The sequence below is a fragment of the Castor canadensis genome, chromosome 4, assembly GCF_047511655.1.
Source record: "Castor canadensis chromosome 4, mCasCan1.hap1v2, whole genome shotgun sequence".
Lineage (NCBI taxonomy): Eukaryota > Metazoa > Chordata > Mammalia > Rodentia > Castoridae > Castor > Castor canadensis.
This window is the reverse complement of record NC_133389.1, coordinates 50887215-50900570: the sequence shown is the minus strand read 5'-3', so window position 1 is coordinate 50900570 and position 13356 is coordinate 50887215. Positions and strand designations below refer to the sequence as shown.

At 38.9% G+C, this 13356-nt stretch overlaps 1 protein-coding gene across 1 annotated transcript; it reads right to left on the bottom strand.

Annotated features, from left to right (window-relative positions):
• Positions 1-228: 228 nt before the first annotated feature.
• Positions 229-12683, bottom strand: Snrpd1 (small nuclear ribonucleoprotein D1 polypeptide). Its single transcript, XM_020163557.2, has 4 exons — positions 12523-12683; positions 3835-3911; positions 1562-1753; positions 229-405 (listed from the first exon to the last, which is right to left on the bottom strand). The coding sequence occupies exons 1-4, from the start codon at positions 12534-12536 to the stop codon at positions 329-331; spliced, it is 360 nt and encodes a 119-aa protein (XP_020019146.1). The 5' UTR covers positions 12537-12683; the 3' UTR covers positions 229-328.
• Positions 12684-13356: the final 673 nt, after the last annotated feature.

Below are 13356 nucleotides of genomic sequence, written 5' to 3'. Positions count from 1 at the left end.
AAATCATCAGGTACATAGTCCATATACACTTAGCATAAAGAAAAATTTCAGTTAAAAAAATTAACAGACTCATTTCTCATGCCCTAAACCCCCCCCCCCAAAAAAAAAAAAAAAACTTAACAGACTGATTGTATACCATATCAGAATTGATCTGCCTCTCACTCTGTTAATTTTATGGAAATGTAGGAAACTAAAACTTTAATTTGACATAGTCAACAGACAACTTGGTCCCATATTTATGTTTATTTAAAAACTGACAAACAAACAAAGCCTGTACAAAAAATATCCCAAATCACTTATCACACTGAAACAGTAATCTTGAGAGACATTATCGCCTAGGACCCCCTCTTCCTCTGCCACGGCCGCGTCCTCTTCCTCTACCTCTACCTCGGCCTCTTCCTGCAACTGAGAGAAAAGAAAAACAAAGCAAGTTAAATTCCCTCTTTTTTTTTTTAAACCTTGAGACAGTCTCTTGCTATGTATGTATGTATGTATGCGGCCTCCAAGTCATAATCTTCCTGCCTCAGCCTCACAGGAGCTAGGATTACAGGCAAATGCTCTCATACCCAGTCCAAAAAAGTTCAAATATATTATATCAAGTAACAATTTCTTAACTTCAGAACCTTAAAAGTCATTTGATTCAATCATAATCTAGTGATTTAATCCATACAGCACTATCTCTGATACCTGGTCATTTGACCCTTGGTAACTCATTACCAAAATGGAATTATTTTACCTTTGGACAGCTAGGAATATTACAAAATCCTGACATGTACTCAATGTCAGATACAGAATAAAACTTCAAAAGTGTACTTAAAATGACTATCCTATCAGTGACAAGAAAAAATGACACCCCCAAAATAATAGGATCCTATATAAAATGATCAAAGGACGCTTAACAACTAAGTATGTATTAGAATTGATGGTAAAAACAGTTCTCAGAAAACAGAAAAAGGCAGAGAGAAAAATAAGAGAAATGGTAAGAATTATAGATCAATTACTATAAGTTCCAGGAAGAAAGAACAGAACAAACAAAAGGGAAGAAATTACCAAAAGTAAACTAGTTTAGTTTTCTTAGTTGGAAGGGACAAGGATAGCTACAATTGAAAGGATCTATCAAGTACCCAGAATAACAAAATGGAGGGAACAGAAAGGGGAGAGAGACCCTATGTGAAGCTGTAATGAAATTTCATTAAGGAATAATCAATGTTCTAATGTTTAACTGTGGGAATGGTGAGAGACTGGACCACGCACAAAAGGATAGGAAATAAATACAGTCTCAATCTTTTTAAAAAGCAACACCAGGAGCTGTAATAAATACTATATTCACCCACGGCAAGTATAGGAAATTTCAAACAACAACAAAAACCCTATGTTGTTTGCAAATGTGGTTTGAATACTGGATTAAGGTTTAAGTACACTACATATAGGGCTTAGGTGTGGTTCAGGAGGCAGAATGACTGCCTACGAAGCTTGAGGCCCTGAGTTCAAACCCTACCACCACCAGTAAAACAAAAAATAAATAAATAAATCTACCATACAAATAACATCTGTAACTTACCAGCTTCCCTTTTCTTAGATTTCACCTTAGGTTCAACATCCACAAGTAATGTATCCAGAGGTAAGCTGTCTGGTAGGATGAAATACCGAATGTTATTTCCTCGAATACTTAATGTTTCCAGTTGTACGGGTTCTCTGTTCTTCAGGGTCATTTTCACAGCTTTAAGGTGCGTATTCATGCTGACATCTACACCTAAAGGGACAAAAAATAGGGTAATTAATAACATGATAAAGCAATCAAGACACATTAGCACCTTAAAAGAGTATTGTTTGCTCTGCTATAAGTTTCTCTGACAGAATTTAGCACAGAAACAATAAGTAGATGCAGTAATAATGTCAATGTAAACCAGCAATCTTTCCTTCATAGAGGTTTTCCCTCACTGCACTACTGTTTTAGAAACTAAGTATGCTTGCAGAAGTGAATGAAAAAGACCTGGAGGAAACTTGACTTGCATATTCTATTTGTCTGTTACTCTCTGTATTTTCAATTCCTGTCCACAGGTTTAGAAGGTGTTTATGGCACAGTTCTTCCCTTGTCTATGTAAATTCCTTACACTACATTCCATCAAGCTATGTTCACCTTTGTTTTTAAAGTCCCATAGGTCTTGTCATATTTTTCCCTATGATTAGGAACTTAAGATGTCTGTTTTTTTTGTCCTTTTTTGAGACAGGGTCACAACTGTGCAGCCTAAGCTGCCCTGGGAATATGCTATGGAAGCCAGGCTGGCCTCAAACTTGTAATTCTCCTGCCTCAGCCACCTGAGTACAAACACACACGCTGGGGGACGAGTGGTGGTTCAAGTGGTAGAGCACCAGCATATCAAGAATGAGGCCTGAGGTTCAAACCCCAGTACCACCAAAAGCAAAAAAGATTATTACTGGGTTTTTTTGTTAATACTTTGATTACAAAGTAGCACAGGTTTTGAATGTTCCCATTAAGCCAGTATTTTTAGTGTGCGATTTTTGCCAAATACAAAGCAAGGTTTTTCAGGGCGAATATATAGCTTTATAGCAAAAGCAATTAATTATTGGAAACTTTAATACATGAGATGACTAAAGACAATTTATTTTCTATCCGTAGACATTAAAGGTCTAGGCTTGGGGATATGGGCTCAAGAGGTAAAACAAAACAAACACCTCTTTCTATGTTCTAGGAACTGCATGCCTCACCACTTATGGTAATCTGTTTGGAGCCATCGTGATGACTAAATGTTCCTATCTGTGTATGTTCATACTGGATATAAAACATTTTAAGTAGTGGTTGTCAGTGGAGAGGGAATTCAACTTTTACTAATTCTGCTCCCCCAAATTACTGATACTTTCCCCCTGGAATATCTATTTATTAAGTGCCTATAATAGAGTTGGTAAAACTCACATCACATTATTTGTATTTTGCTTTTTATAACTAGATTTTGATCTCCAAAGTGGCAAAATCAAGACTCTGACTCTATCACAATACCTAAAACAGTGCAAAGAACAATCTAAATCACTGCTTATGGAATTTTAACAGGGCTGCAATTATACTTTCTCAGATATTGTTATAGACAGTATTATGGCCTCATACTGTACTGAATTTGCAATTGGTATCAAAAAGTTCTAGTATATCTTCAAATAGTGTAAGTTTAATACTTTATATTTCTCTTGGTTCAAGTCAGATGGTGGACATACACATTAAAAATTACTTATAAATTTGCAATTTCATTATTTTAGAAAATGGAAACATATACTAAGATAGCATTTTTTTTTCATTTGGTCCATCAATTCTTTTGAAATTTTGTAATTCTTTGGATCACCTATTATGAACAAAGAATACTTCAAAATGTTATTCTGACATTTCTTAATTTCTTAATGAGATCAAATTACCATTCCAACATAAGACATGGAAACCCTATATACTATCCTCAAAAACATTACAACTGGGGACGGGGCAACGACCAAATAATGTGCACACATGTAAGTAAATGTAAAAATGATAAAATAAAATTACAATTTAATAGGGAACACAAAATTATAACAAAAATGTATTTTGGATCAAGCAACATTCTACACAGAGGTACACACACAGTAAAGGCACAGTAGCAAGGAAACAGGTAATCTGGTTGCAGCAAAAGTACTTAAGGTTTAATTAAGGTCAGTTAAATAATTCATATAAAAAGAATAAAGACCTGTTCTATTTCTCTTCCACGAATGGACAAGATGGGGAAAATTATCCCAAGAAAAGAAAAGAAAAAACTCTTTTTAGGAAAAAAAAAAAACCCTGTCCAACTTTCATACCTGTGATTGTTCCATGGACCTGTGTTCCATTCTTCAATTCAATGGTTACAGTTTCATGACTCAATTTCATCAAAAATCTATAAAAAACGGGAATAAAACCAAGAAATTCACCTTTAATGAGCATAATGACAGCATGCTACATGCTAATACAAATTGTCATTTGGAAGTCTAAACCATTACACAACTTAATTGCAAATGAAACCATTCAAGATACTAGACTTAGGGGTGGGACAGTGGCTCAAGTGGTAGAGTACTTGCTCAGTAAACATGACATCCTGAGTTCAAAACCCCAGTACCATCAAAAAAAAAAGAGGATCCTAGACTCATTTTAAGCCACTTAAAAGAAAAAAGAACCTGGGTGCTGGTGGCTCGTGCCTGTAATCCTAATTACTTAGGAGACTGAGATTGGGAGGATTGCAACTTGAGGCCAGCTCAGGAAAAGTTTGTGAAACCCCCATTTCCAAAATAACCAGATCAAAATGGATTGGAGGTGTGGCTTAAGCTGTAGAGCACCTGTTTTGCAAATATGAAGTACTGAGTTCAAACCCCAATCCCACCAAAGAAAAACAGAATTTTAATTGGTAGTGTAAAATCACATGCTTAATTGCATGGGTAGAAACAGAGTAAGAATCTCTTCCTATACCTCTCTTTGAATGGGGATCTACTAGATCATAAGCATATCTAAGATTTGCCTTTTCACAAATTGGGCCATATTCCTATTACATGTAGTTCTCACTTAGCAGTTTATACTAGAAATATTTTCCTATAAATATAAATTCCAAGAACTGGACATTCATAATGTGGATAGAAACAAGTTTGTCTTCAATTTTTTGCTATTACAAACCCATTCATGCAAGCCCTCCCAATACTACTTGCTATCAATTTTCCAAATTTTTGTCAGTTGGGAAAACTGAAAGGGCGATCTGCTTTTCCCCATTGCTTGTGAGACTCAATATCCTTCCTTCCTTTTTTTTTTTTGGTGGGCCTGGGGTTTGAACTCAGGGCTTCAAGCTTACAATGCAGGAAGGTGCTCTATCACTTGAGCCATGCCTACAGTTCATTTTGGTCTGGTTATTCTGGAGATAGGGTCTCGAACTGCCTGGGCTGGCCTTGAACCATGATCCTCCTGATCTCAGCCTCCCAAGTAACTAAGATTATAGGTGTGAGCCACTGCTGCCCAGCTTTTTCCTTTTTTTTCTTGTTAGTACTGGAGTTTAAACTCAGGACCTTCACTAGCTAGACAGGTATTTTTCCACTTGAGCCACACACACCCAGCCTTCCACATCTCTCTTTTTTTTTCGGTACTGGGGCTTAGACTCGGGGCCTACAACTTGAGCCACACCACCAGCCCTATTTTGTGATATTTTTTTTTCTTTTTGGAGACAGGGTCACGTGGACTATTTGTTCGGCCTGGCTTCAAACTACGATCCTGCTGATCACTACCTCCTGAGTAGCTAGGATTATAGGTGTGAGCCACCGGTGCCTGGCCATACCTGTCTAAAATATGAAAAACTTCTATTTCTATTTCTTTTGTGAATTGCCTGTTTGCATTATTCACACACTTCTAATTACCTTGAGTTTTTTTTTTTTTTTCTTTTTTGTATTTTCTATTGGTATGCCATTCATTCAAGTTTGTGGTTTCCTTAGTGGTATACTTCTTTTTGAGAACATGTCTTGCTATGTTGCCCTGGCTGGTCTCAAACTCCTAAACTCAAATGATCCTTTTACCTCAGCTTCTAAGTGTTGGAACTACAGGCACATGCCATCATACCCTGGGTTTTTCAACTCTTCCCATTTGTCAATACTTCTGGGGTATGGGCTTTGATTAGGTCAATGCTTTTCAGACCAAAACTATAAAAGCAGCCTCTTCTTTTAGTTTCATATTTAGAGATTTAATCTACCTGAAATGAATTTTTTTTCAGTACTGAAGTACAAGTCTGCCTTTATTCTTTTCCTCAATTGGAGAGCCACCTGTTTTAATAATGTAAATAAAACGAATAAACCATCTGTTCTTCATGTCATCTAGATTTATTCTCCCCCAGGGAGAACAAATTATGAAATATGAAATACATTATGAAATACTACAGAGGAAGAAAAATTGAACAGTTTACACAAATTACTATGGGGGAGGAGGGGTGAAGGAGAATGATGTGTGTGTGTGGGGGGGTGCATTCAACTATGATATATTGTAAGAACTTTTGTAAATGCCACAATGTACCCCCAGCAAGAAAAAAACCAAGTTATTAAAATGTTGCCATTTCTCCCCCTCTTCTCCCTTTCTCACTCAATTTATACTTTGATGTTGTCATCTGAAAGTAAGCTGCAGGCATTACAGTTTTTATTTTTTTTCTGGCAGTACAGGGGCCAGTCCTTTAGCATGTATTCTGGGTTTTTTTGTTGTTGTTGTTTGTTGTTTGTTTTGTGTGTGTTTTTCTTTTGGTGGGACAGGATGTTGAACTCTGGGCCTCAAGCTGGCAAAGCAGGCTTTCTACGGCTTGAGCCACACCTCTAGTTCATTTTGCTCTGGTTATTTTGGAGATAGGGGTCTGGCAAACTATTTGCATGGGTTGGCCTTGAACCACGATCTTCACTTTTTAGTGATATAGACCACTATCACAAAAGGGAAAACTACTTGGTTTCTGATATCAAACCCCAACTTTATTTTATTTATTTATTTTTTCCTAAGGTGGGAATTTTTATTGAGATTTTTTTTTTAATTTTTCTTTTATTATTCATATGTGCATACAAGGCTTGGTTCATTTCTCCCCCCTGCCCCCACCCCCTCCCTTACCACCCACTCCGCCCCCTCCCTCCCCCCCCAATACCCAGCAGAAACTATTTTGCCCTTATTTCTAATTTTGTTGTAGAGAGAGTATAAGCAGTAATAGGAAGGAACAAGGGTCAAACCCCAACTTTAAAAAGTTCATCTCTCCTAATGTAAAGATCCATGTGTTGAATCTCCTTCCTCCAACAACAACAAAAAGTTTCTCTGCTTGGGAGGCTGAGAATTGGAGGATTATGGTTCAAGGCCTACCCAAGCAAAAGAGTTCCTGAGACCTATGTCAGTGGAAAAAGCTGTGTGTGGTGGCATGCACCTCTCATCCCAGCAGTAGGGAGCACAAAATAGGAGGATGGCAATCCAGGCTGGCTCTGGCAAAACACAGGCTGGCTCTGGCAAAACACAAGAGATCCTGTCTTAGAATAACCAATGCAAAAAGGGCTTTTAAATTATAGGTTCTTCAAATTATTTTTTGGAAGTAGGCAGGATTAAAATAACCTAATCAGGTAATTTGCTGTATCAGGTATTTCTTCAATAAATAATATTTGTCATTACCTATTGTGTCACTGTCTCTGCTTGGTACTGAGTTTTAAAAATAAGCCTAACCCAATCATTATATGCACATATGAATAAAGGAAATAAAAAAAAATAAATAAATAAGCCTAAGCTATCTACAAGCTTACAATCTGGTAGGAAGCTAAGATATATAAAAAAGTATGTGTATATATATATATATATATATATATATATATATATATACACACATACATATATATTAATGTGTGTATAAAATTTTTTTGTATTTTTTGGCAGTACTGGGATCTGAACTCGGAGCTTCACGACTGCTACAAAGGTGCTCTACCACTTTAGCCACCCCACCAGTCCTTTTTTGTGTTGGGTACTGTCAATATAGGGTCTCATAAACTATTTGCCTAGACTGACTTTGAACCATGATCCTCCTAATCTCTGTTTCCTTAGTAGTAGGATTACAGGTGTGAGCCACCTGGCATATAAAAAGATGTTTTAAAGTAACTATAATTGTAGACTGCAAAGGAGATGTACAAAGGTATACCAGGAACACAATGTAGCATAGTGAGTGTTTAGTGGATCTAGTAAGAGGTCTGAAAAGTTAGAAATACACAGCAAGAAGAGATGACAGCAAGACAGAATGGTAAGAAACAGAAGGTTTCAGAGTAATTATAGGTATTAATGGAATATTAAGTTAAAAAATCAGTAATGAAAAGTAAGGGAGGCTCAGTTCATGGAGACAATATCCTTTTAAAGGTATTCCTTTAGGAGAACCATGGAAGGGTTTTTATCACTTAAATGAAGTGCTAGGGCCATATTCATATTCTAAAGAGAACTAGGACACATATTCAAAGGGGGGTACATATTAAAAAGGATCAGTTTTAGAAAGACAGAAAGTACACAGTACTCAGGACATAAGGAACAACAAACAGACCAATAAAACAGCACAGAGTGCCCAGGAACAGACCTACTTTTTTTTTTTCCCCCCATTTTCTTTTCTTTTTTGGCAGCACTTGAGTTTGAACTCAGGGCTTCACGACGGCTACTAAGGTACTCTACCACTTAAGCCACTCTGTCAGCCCTATTTTTGTGAAGGGTTTTTTGAGATAGGCTCTCCTGAAATATTTGCCTGGGCTGGCTCTGTACTGTGATCCTCCTGATCTCTGCCTCTGGAGGAGCTAGGATTACAAGGGTAAATCAGTGGCACCCACCTAGACCTACATTATTTCTATGTCTGATTTTCCACCAAGTTGGCAGTATGGTCCAATGGGTAAAGGTATTTTCTTCCTTTTTAACAAATGACAGTGTCATAACTGGAAATCTGTGTAAGAAAAAAAAATGAACCAAAGAATTTCTAACATTACTTACCAAAATGAACTCATGATAATTAATTCAGTCCTAAACATAAAAGTTAAGATTATAAAGGTTACATATTGCCTTGGGGTGTAGCTGAAGTGGTAAGAATGCCTGTCTAGCAAATAAAAGGCCTGCACTCAATAGTCTTAAGAGAAAAATATAGGAAGCAGGACACGGTGACACGTGCATGTAATCCCAGCACTCAGGAGGTGGGGGCAGGAGGATTGAGAGTTCAAAGTCAGTCCTGGCAACACAGCAAGAACTTGTCTCAAAAAACCAAGGGCAGGGTATGTAGTTTAGTGATACTAAACTACACTTGCCTATCATGCTCAAGAAGAATTACACCTGTAATCCTAGCTACTCGGGAGGCAGAGATTAGAGGATGGTGGTTCAAAGCCAACCCAGGCAAATAGTTCCAAGAGATAGAATCTTGGAAAAAACCCATCACAAAAAAAGGATGATAGAGTGGCTCAAGGGGTAGGCCCTGAGTTCAAACTCTAGTGCTGTACAAATAAATAAATAAATAGCATTAGCATATAACTATAAAGGGGTGATGTCTGTGACATTTACACATGTGCTTGCAATATACCTTAGTTAGACTCACTTCCTCCATCATTCTCCCTCATTTCCACCCCCACACCAATTAAGACTTCTTAAAAATAAACTTGTGCTCATTAACACACAGTATTGTGGAAATTAACAAGCAATTCACAAACTGGGAGAAATATCTGACAAAAGACTAGTACTTGGATATATAAAGAATTCCAACTCAGTAATAAAAAGAAACAACTGTCAGGGGCTGAAGGTATGGTTCAGTGGTAGGGAGCTTGTTTAGCTCAAACAAGGCCCTGGGTTCAAGTCCCAGCACCCTACTTCAAAACAAAGCAACAAAAAAAACCCCAATTAAAATAAACAACAGACGCAAACAAATGCTTTATATAAAATTCATGCAGCTGGACGTTGTGGAACATAGCTACAATCTCAGCACTATGGAGACTTGAGGCAGGAGGATCTAGAGTTCAAGAACAGCTTGAGTAACTTATCAAGATCCTGTCTTTAAACAAAACAAAACAAAACAAAACTGAAGTTGAGCACTTGTGGCCCATGCCCATAATCCTGGCTACTCAAGAGTCAGAGATCAGGAGGATCACAGTTCGAAGCCAGCCCAGGCAAATAGTTCCTCGAGACCCTATCTCGAAAAGCCCTTCACAAAAAATAGGGTTGGTGGAGTGGCTCAAGGTAAAGGCCCTGAATTCAAGCCAGAACTCAGGAGGCAGAGATCAGGAGGATGGCAGTTGAAAGCCAGCAAGGGCATATAGTTCTGTGGAGACCCTGTCTCCAAAATATCCAACACAAAAAAGGGCTGGTGGAATGGCTCAAGTAGTAGAGTGCCTACCTAGTTCAAATCCCAAAACAAACAACAAATAATCAAAACCCCTGGCAATTATTGAGCACCTGAAACACCAGTAACAATAATCACTTTGAAATATGGTCAAGCAGTTTCTTTTGAGGTTAGATTTATATCTATACAATAACCCAGCAACTCCACTCCTCAGTATTTACCCAAGGGAAATCAAAGCTATGCACACAAAAATTATTTGCATACAAAGGATTAATATCCAATCCCCCCTCCCCCCAATCCTTAGGGAACTAGTTCCTGTTATCTGCCACAGGGTAGATGCATCTCAAAAACATGCAGGATTCCAAATACATGAAATTTCAATGCAGGCAAAAGTAACCAGTGGCAGAAGAAATTGGTTGCACTTGGGGGTATGGAACCAGAGATTGACTAGGAAGGACCTGAAGAAATTTCTTGAGGTTATGGTAAAGTGACATACATATTTTTTGGTGATGCTGGGAATCAACTCAGAGCCTTATGCATGCTAGGCAAATACTCTACCACTGAGCTACACCTGCCAGCCTCAATGTTATATATTTTGACAGGTGTGTGTTGAGTTACATAGGTGTATAGTTTTTGGAAAATGGGACTGGAGGTATGACTCTAGCAATAGAGCACTTGCTTAGTAATCGAAAAGCCCTGAGTTCAAATTCCACACACAGGAAAAATTTTTTTACAATAAAAATTGCTGCAGGCATGGTTCAAGTGGTAGAGCGCCTACCTGCCTAGCAAGTGCAAGGCCCTGAGTTTCAACCCCAGTATTAAAGAAAAAGAGAGAGAAAAGCAGGAAATGCACACTGCATTTCACTGTATAAATATTTACTACAAAGGGGGAAATACACCTACTGTGTGCAACATCCTGGATTCCACCCCCAGGAAAAAAAAATTCAAATCTAGTAGTGACTGGAATGGAAGTGAGGGTACTGAGAGAAGGAAGAACAGCTATCTTATTCTACCTGAGCCAAGGAACCAAATAGATTCAAATTATTTTCTGATGAATCTTTCAATATGTGAGTTCTTTCTTACTGCAAGTTAGATATTACTCAGATAACATGGTGTCTTTTCAGCATCCAAAGTTACGTGATTTGGAACTCAAAAAACAAGAATTGGATAGTGACAGATGTTTTTATTAAGTAAAACTGAAAACTGGCAGTTGATCAGATGTTAGGAATATAGGGAGAAAACCAGTCAAGCTCGCCTCCCAGGTTTTTTGTTGAGGTGACAGTAAGAATAAAGACGATAGATAGTTCCAACCAATTGTGATACAGAATTAAGAAAGCATGTTGAAAGTGCCAACTAGTTCTAAACAACTGTTTTCACGAGGCAAAAATACATTCATTTTTCCAGAAAGAACTGCTCCCATTTTGCACTAAAGACACAAAATGGGATTCAGTAGAGTCATTACAATTACAAGAAAAATCTGTCATAACACAATCTTTAAAGGGGAAAACTCAATTTTTTTAAAATTACATAACAGCTAAGTGACGGCCTGGGATATAAAAAGCTAACTGTAAACAAATTATGATTCAGACTAAGCAAGTATGAAGAAACTGCAAAAATGCATTAACTCCTGAAACTTTTTATCCAAAGTTATAGTTCAAATAAAAACGAATTGGTGAGGCTTGTTTGCAAGCTGGAAACCCTGGGTTCCATGCCCAACAGCAAAAGATTAAAATTAACATCAAAAGGCTTCTCTACAAACTCCTCAATCCCCTAATATAATAGTTATTATTTCAAACATACTACAATTTCTGTTTTTCCCACTAATCAGAAAGCTCCAAAATGGGAGGGTCCCTGCCTTTTCTACTCCCCGTGCACAGTGGAACAGGCACTCTTGGCTCAACAGGAGGCTCAACTAACCTTTTCTATTTGCTGCTTAGCTATCACAGCCCTCAGCTCTACGGTCCAAGGGCAGCCTCAAGGAAAAACACCAAAACCAAATCTATTTACAGATAGTTTTTAATTAATTACCCAAGCCAGTAAGCAAGTCTTTAGCAGGCTCCACAAACCGACAATGTAACAGAAAAAAATCAAACGAGTGAAACACTTATTACCTGTGCGACCAGCTTTTTTTTTTTTTTTAATGATGCCTTCTGCCACTTACTGGGAGGTTTTTCATGAATCAAAAGCTTATCTTAGTGGAAATGTAGTTCAAATTATCAATCATTACATTTAAGGACTATCAAAAAACAAACATGAAAACCCGCAAATTTGTGAAGCCCCTCTGATTTAAAACATGTGGCGAACAGGTCTCGCTACTTCCAGATTAAACTGAAGCAGCTTCTAAATTCCCTTTTGAAAAAGACTAGAGCTGCCGTCGCAGTGAAAATCGCTAATACCGAAAGCAAACTCGTATAGCTGCTCGCTGCGCCTTTAAGACTCTTGTAGAAACCTTTCCGTTCACTTTCTTGGAGAACACGCAGGATCTGGTAGCCATCCAGAAGGAAAACCAGACTCCGACACCCGTGTCGCCGCCAAGATGGGCGCGGGAGCGGCGGGCGCCGCAGGCCGTTAGCAGGCCGCGCGCACGCGGCTTTCCCGCCTCCCGCAACCCCGGCGCCTCGGCATCCCGATTCGGCCCAAACCCTTCCCTCCTAGCCCCCGCCTCGCTTCGTGATCTGCTCACCTCACGAGCTTCATCCTAGCAGCGCCGTCACCCTTTTAAGTCCGACTGTACACAAAATCCAACAATCGAGGACCAAGCGACCGAACAGGGGTATGAATGGCCGGAAACACCTACTCCACAGGCTCCGGACGTAAAATGCACGCTGAGCGCTGCGGAAGCACGGCGTTTCCGCCCAGTCCGCTCTGGACCGTGCTCACTTCCGGCCACGAGGAGCGCGACAGCGGCCCCCAGCGACCGGAGGAGTGCCTTGCGACTACTGAGGACTTCAAAGCTAGTTTAGGAGGAAATTTCCTACAGTGGTGAGATTTGAAGACCTTAAACCCAGTTAGCCGACCTGTCGTCATCACCCGTAAGCAGAGCAGTACACCGAAAGGAAACACCAAGTGTAACTTCCTCTGAACGAAGAGGAGGCTGAGAGAAGCCCAAGGAGTATTGTAAATTCTGTTCCAACATCAGGAATGGTTGCATTACTTAAAGTGCCTGAAGAAAATCACACAATTTGGTTGATTATTTTTATTTTACCTTCTGAGCTCCAAAGCAAACTTTTCTACCTTCATTTTACTCAACATCTCAGCAACATTTAATTCAAACACTTCCCCACGGAGCACCTTCCTTTCTTGGCTTCCAGGATCCCAAGCACACTGGTTTTCTTCCTATCCTGCTAGGCATTCTTTCTAGGTCTTAGACGGCTCATTTTCCGCTTCTGGAGCCATTACATGTTGGAGTCCCTCTGGGCTACTGCTCGTTTCTCTAGGGATACCTTCTGTAGCCGAGATGATCTCCTAGGGCTTTAATTTGTATCTCTAGTCTGGACTTCATCCCTGATCACCAGAA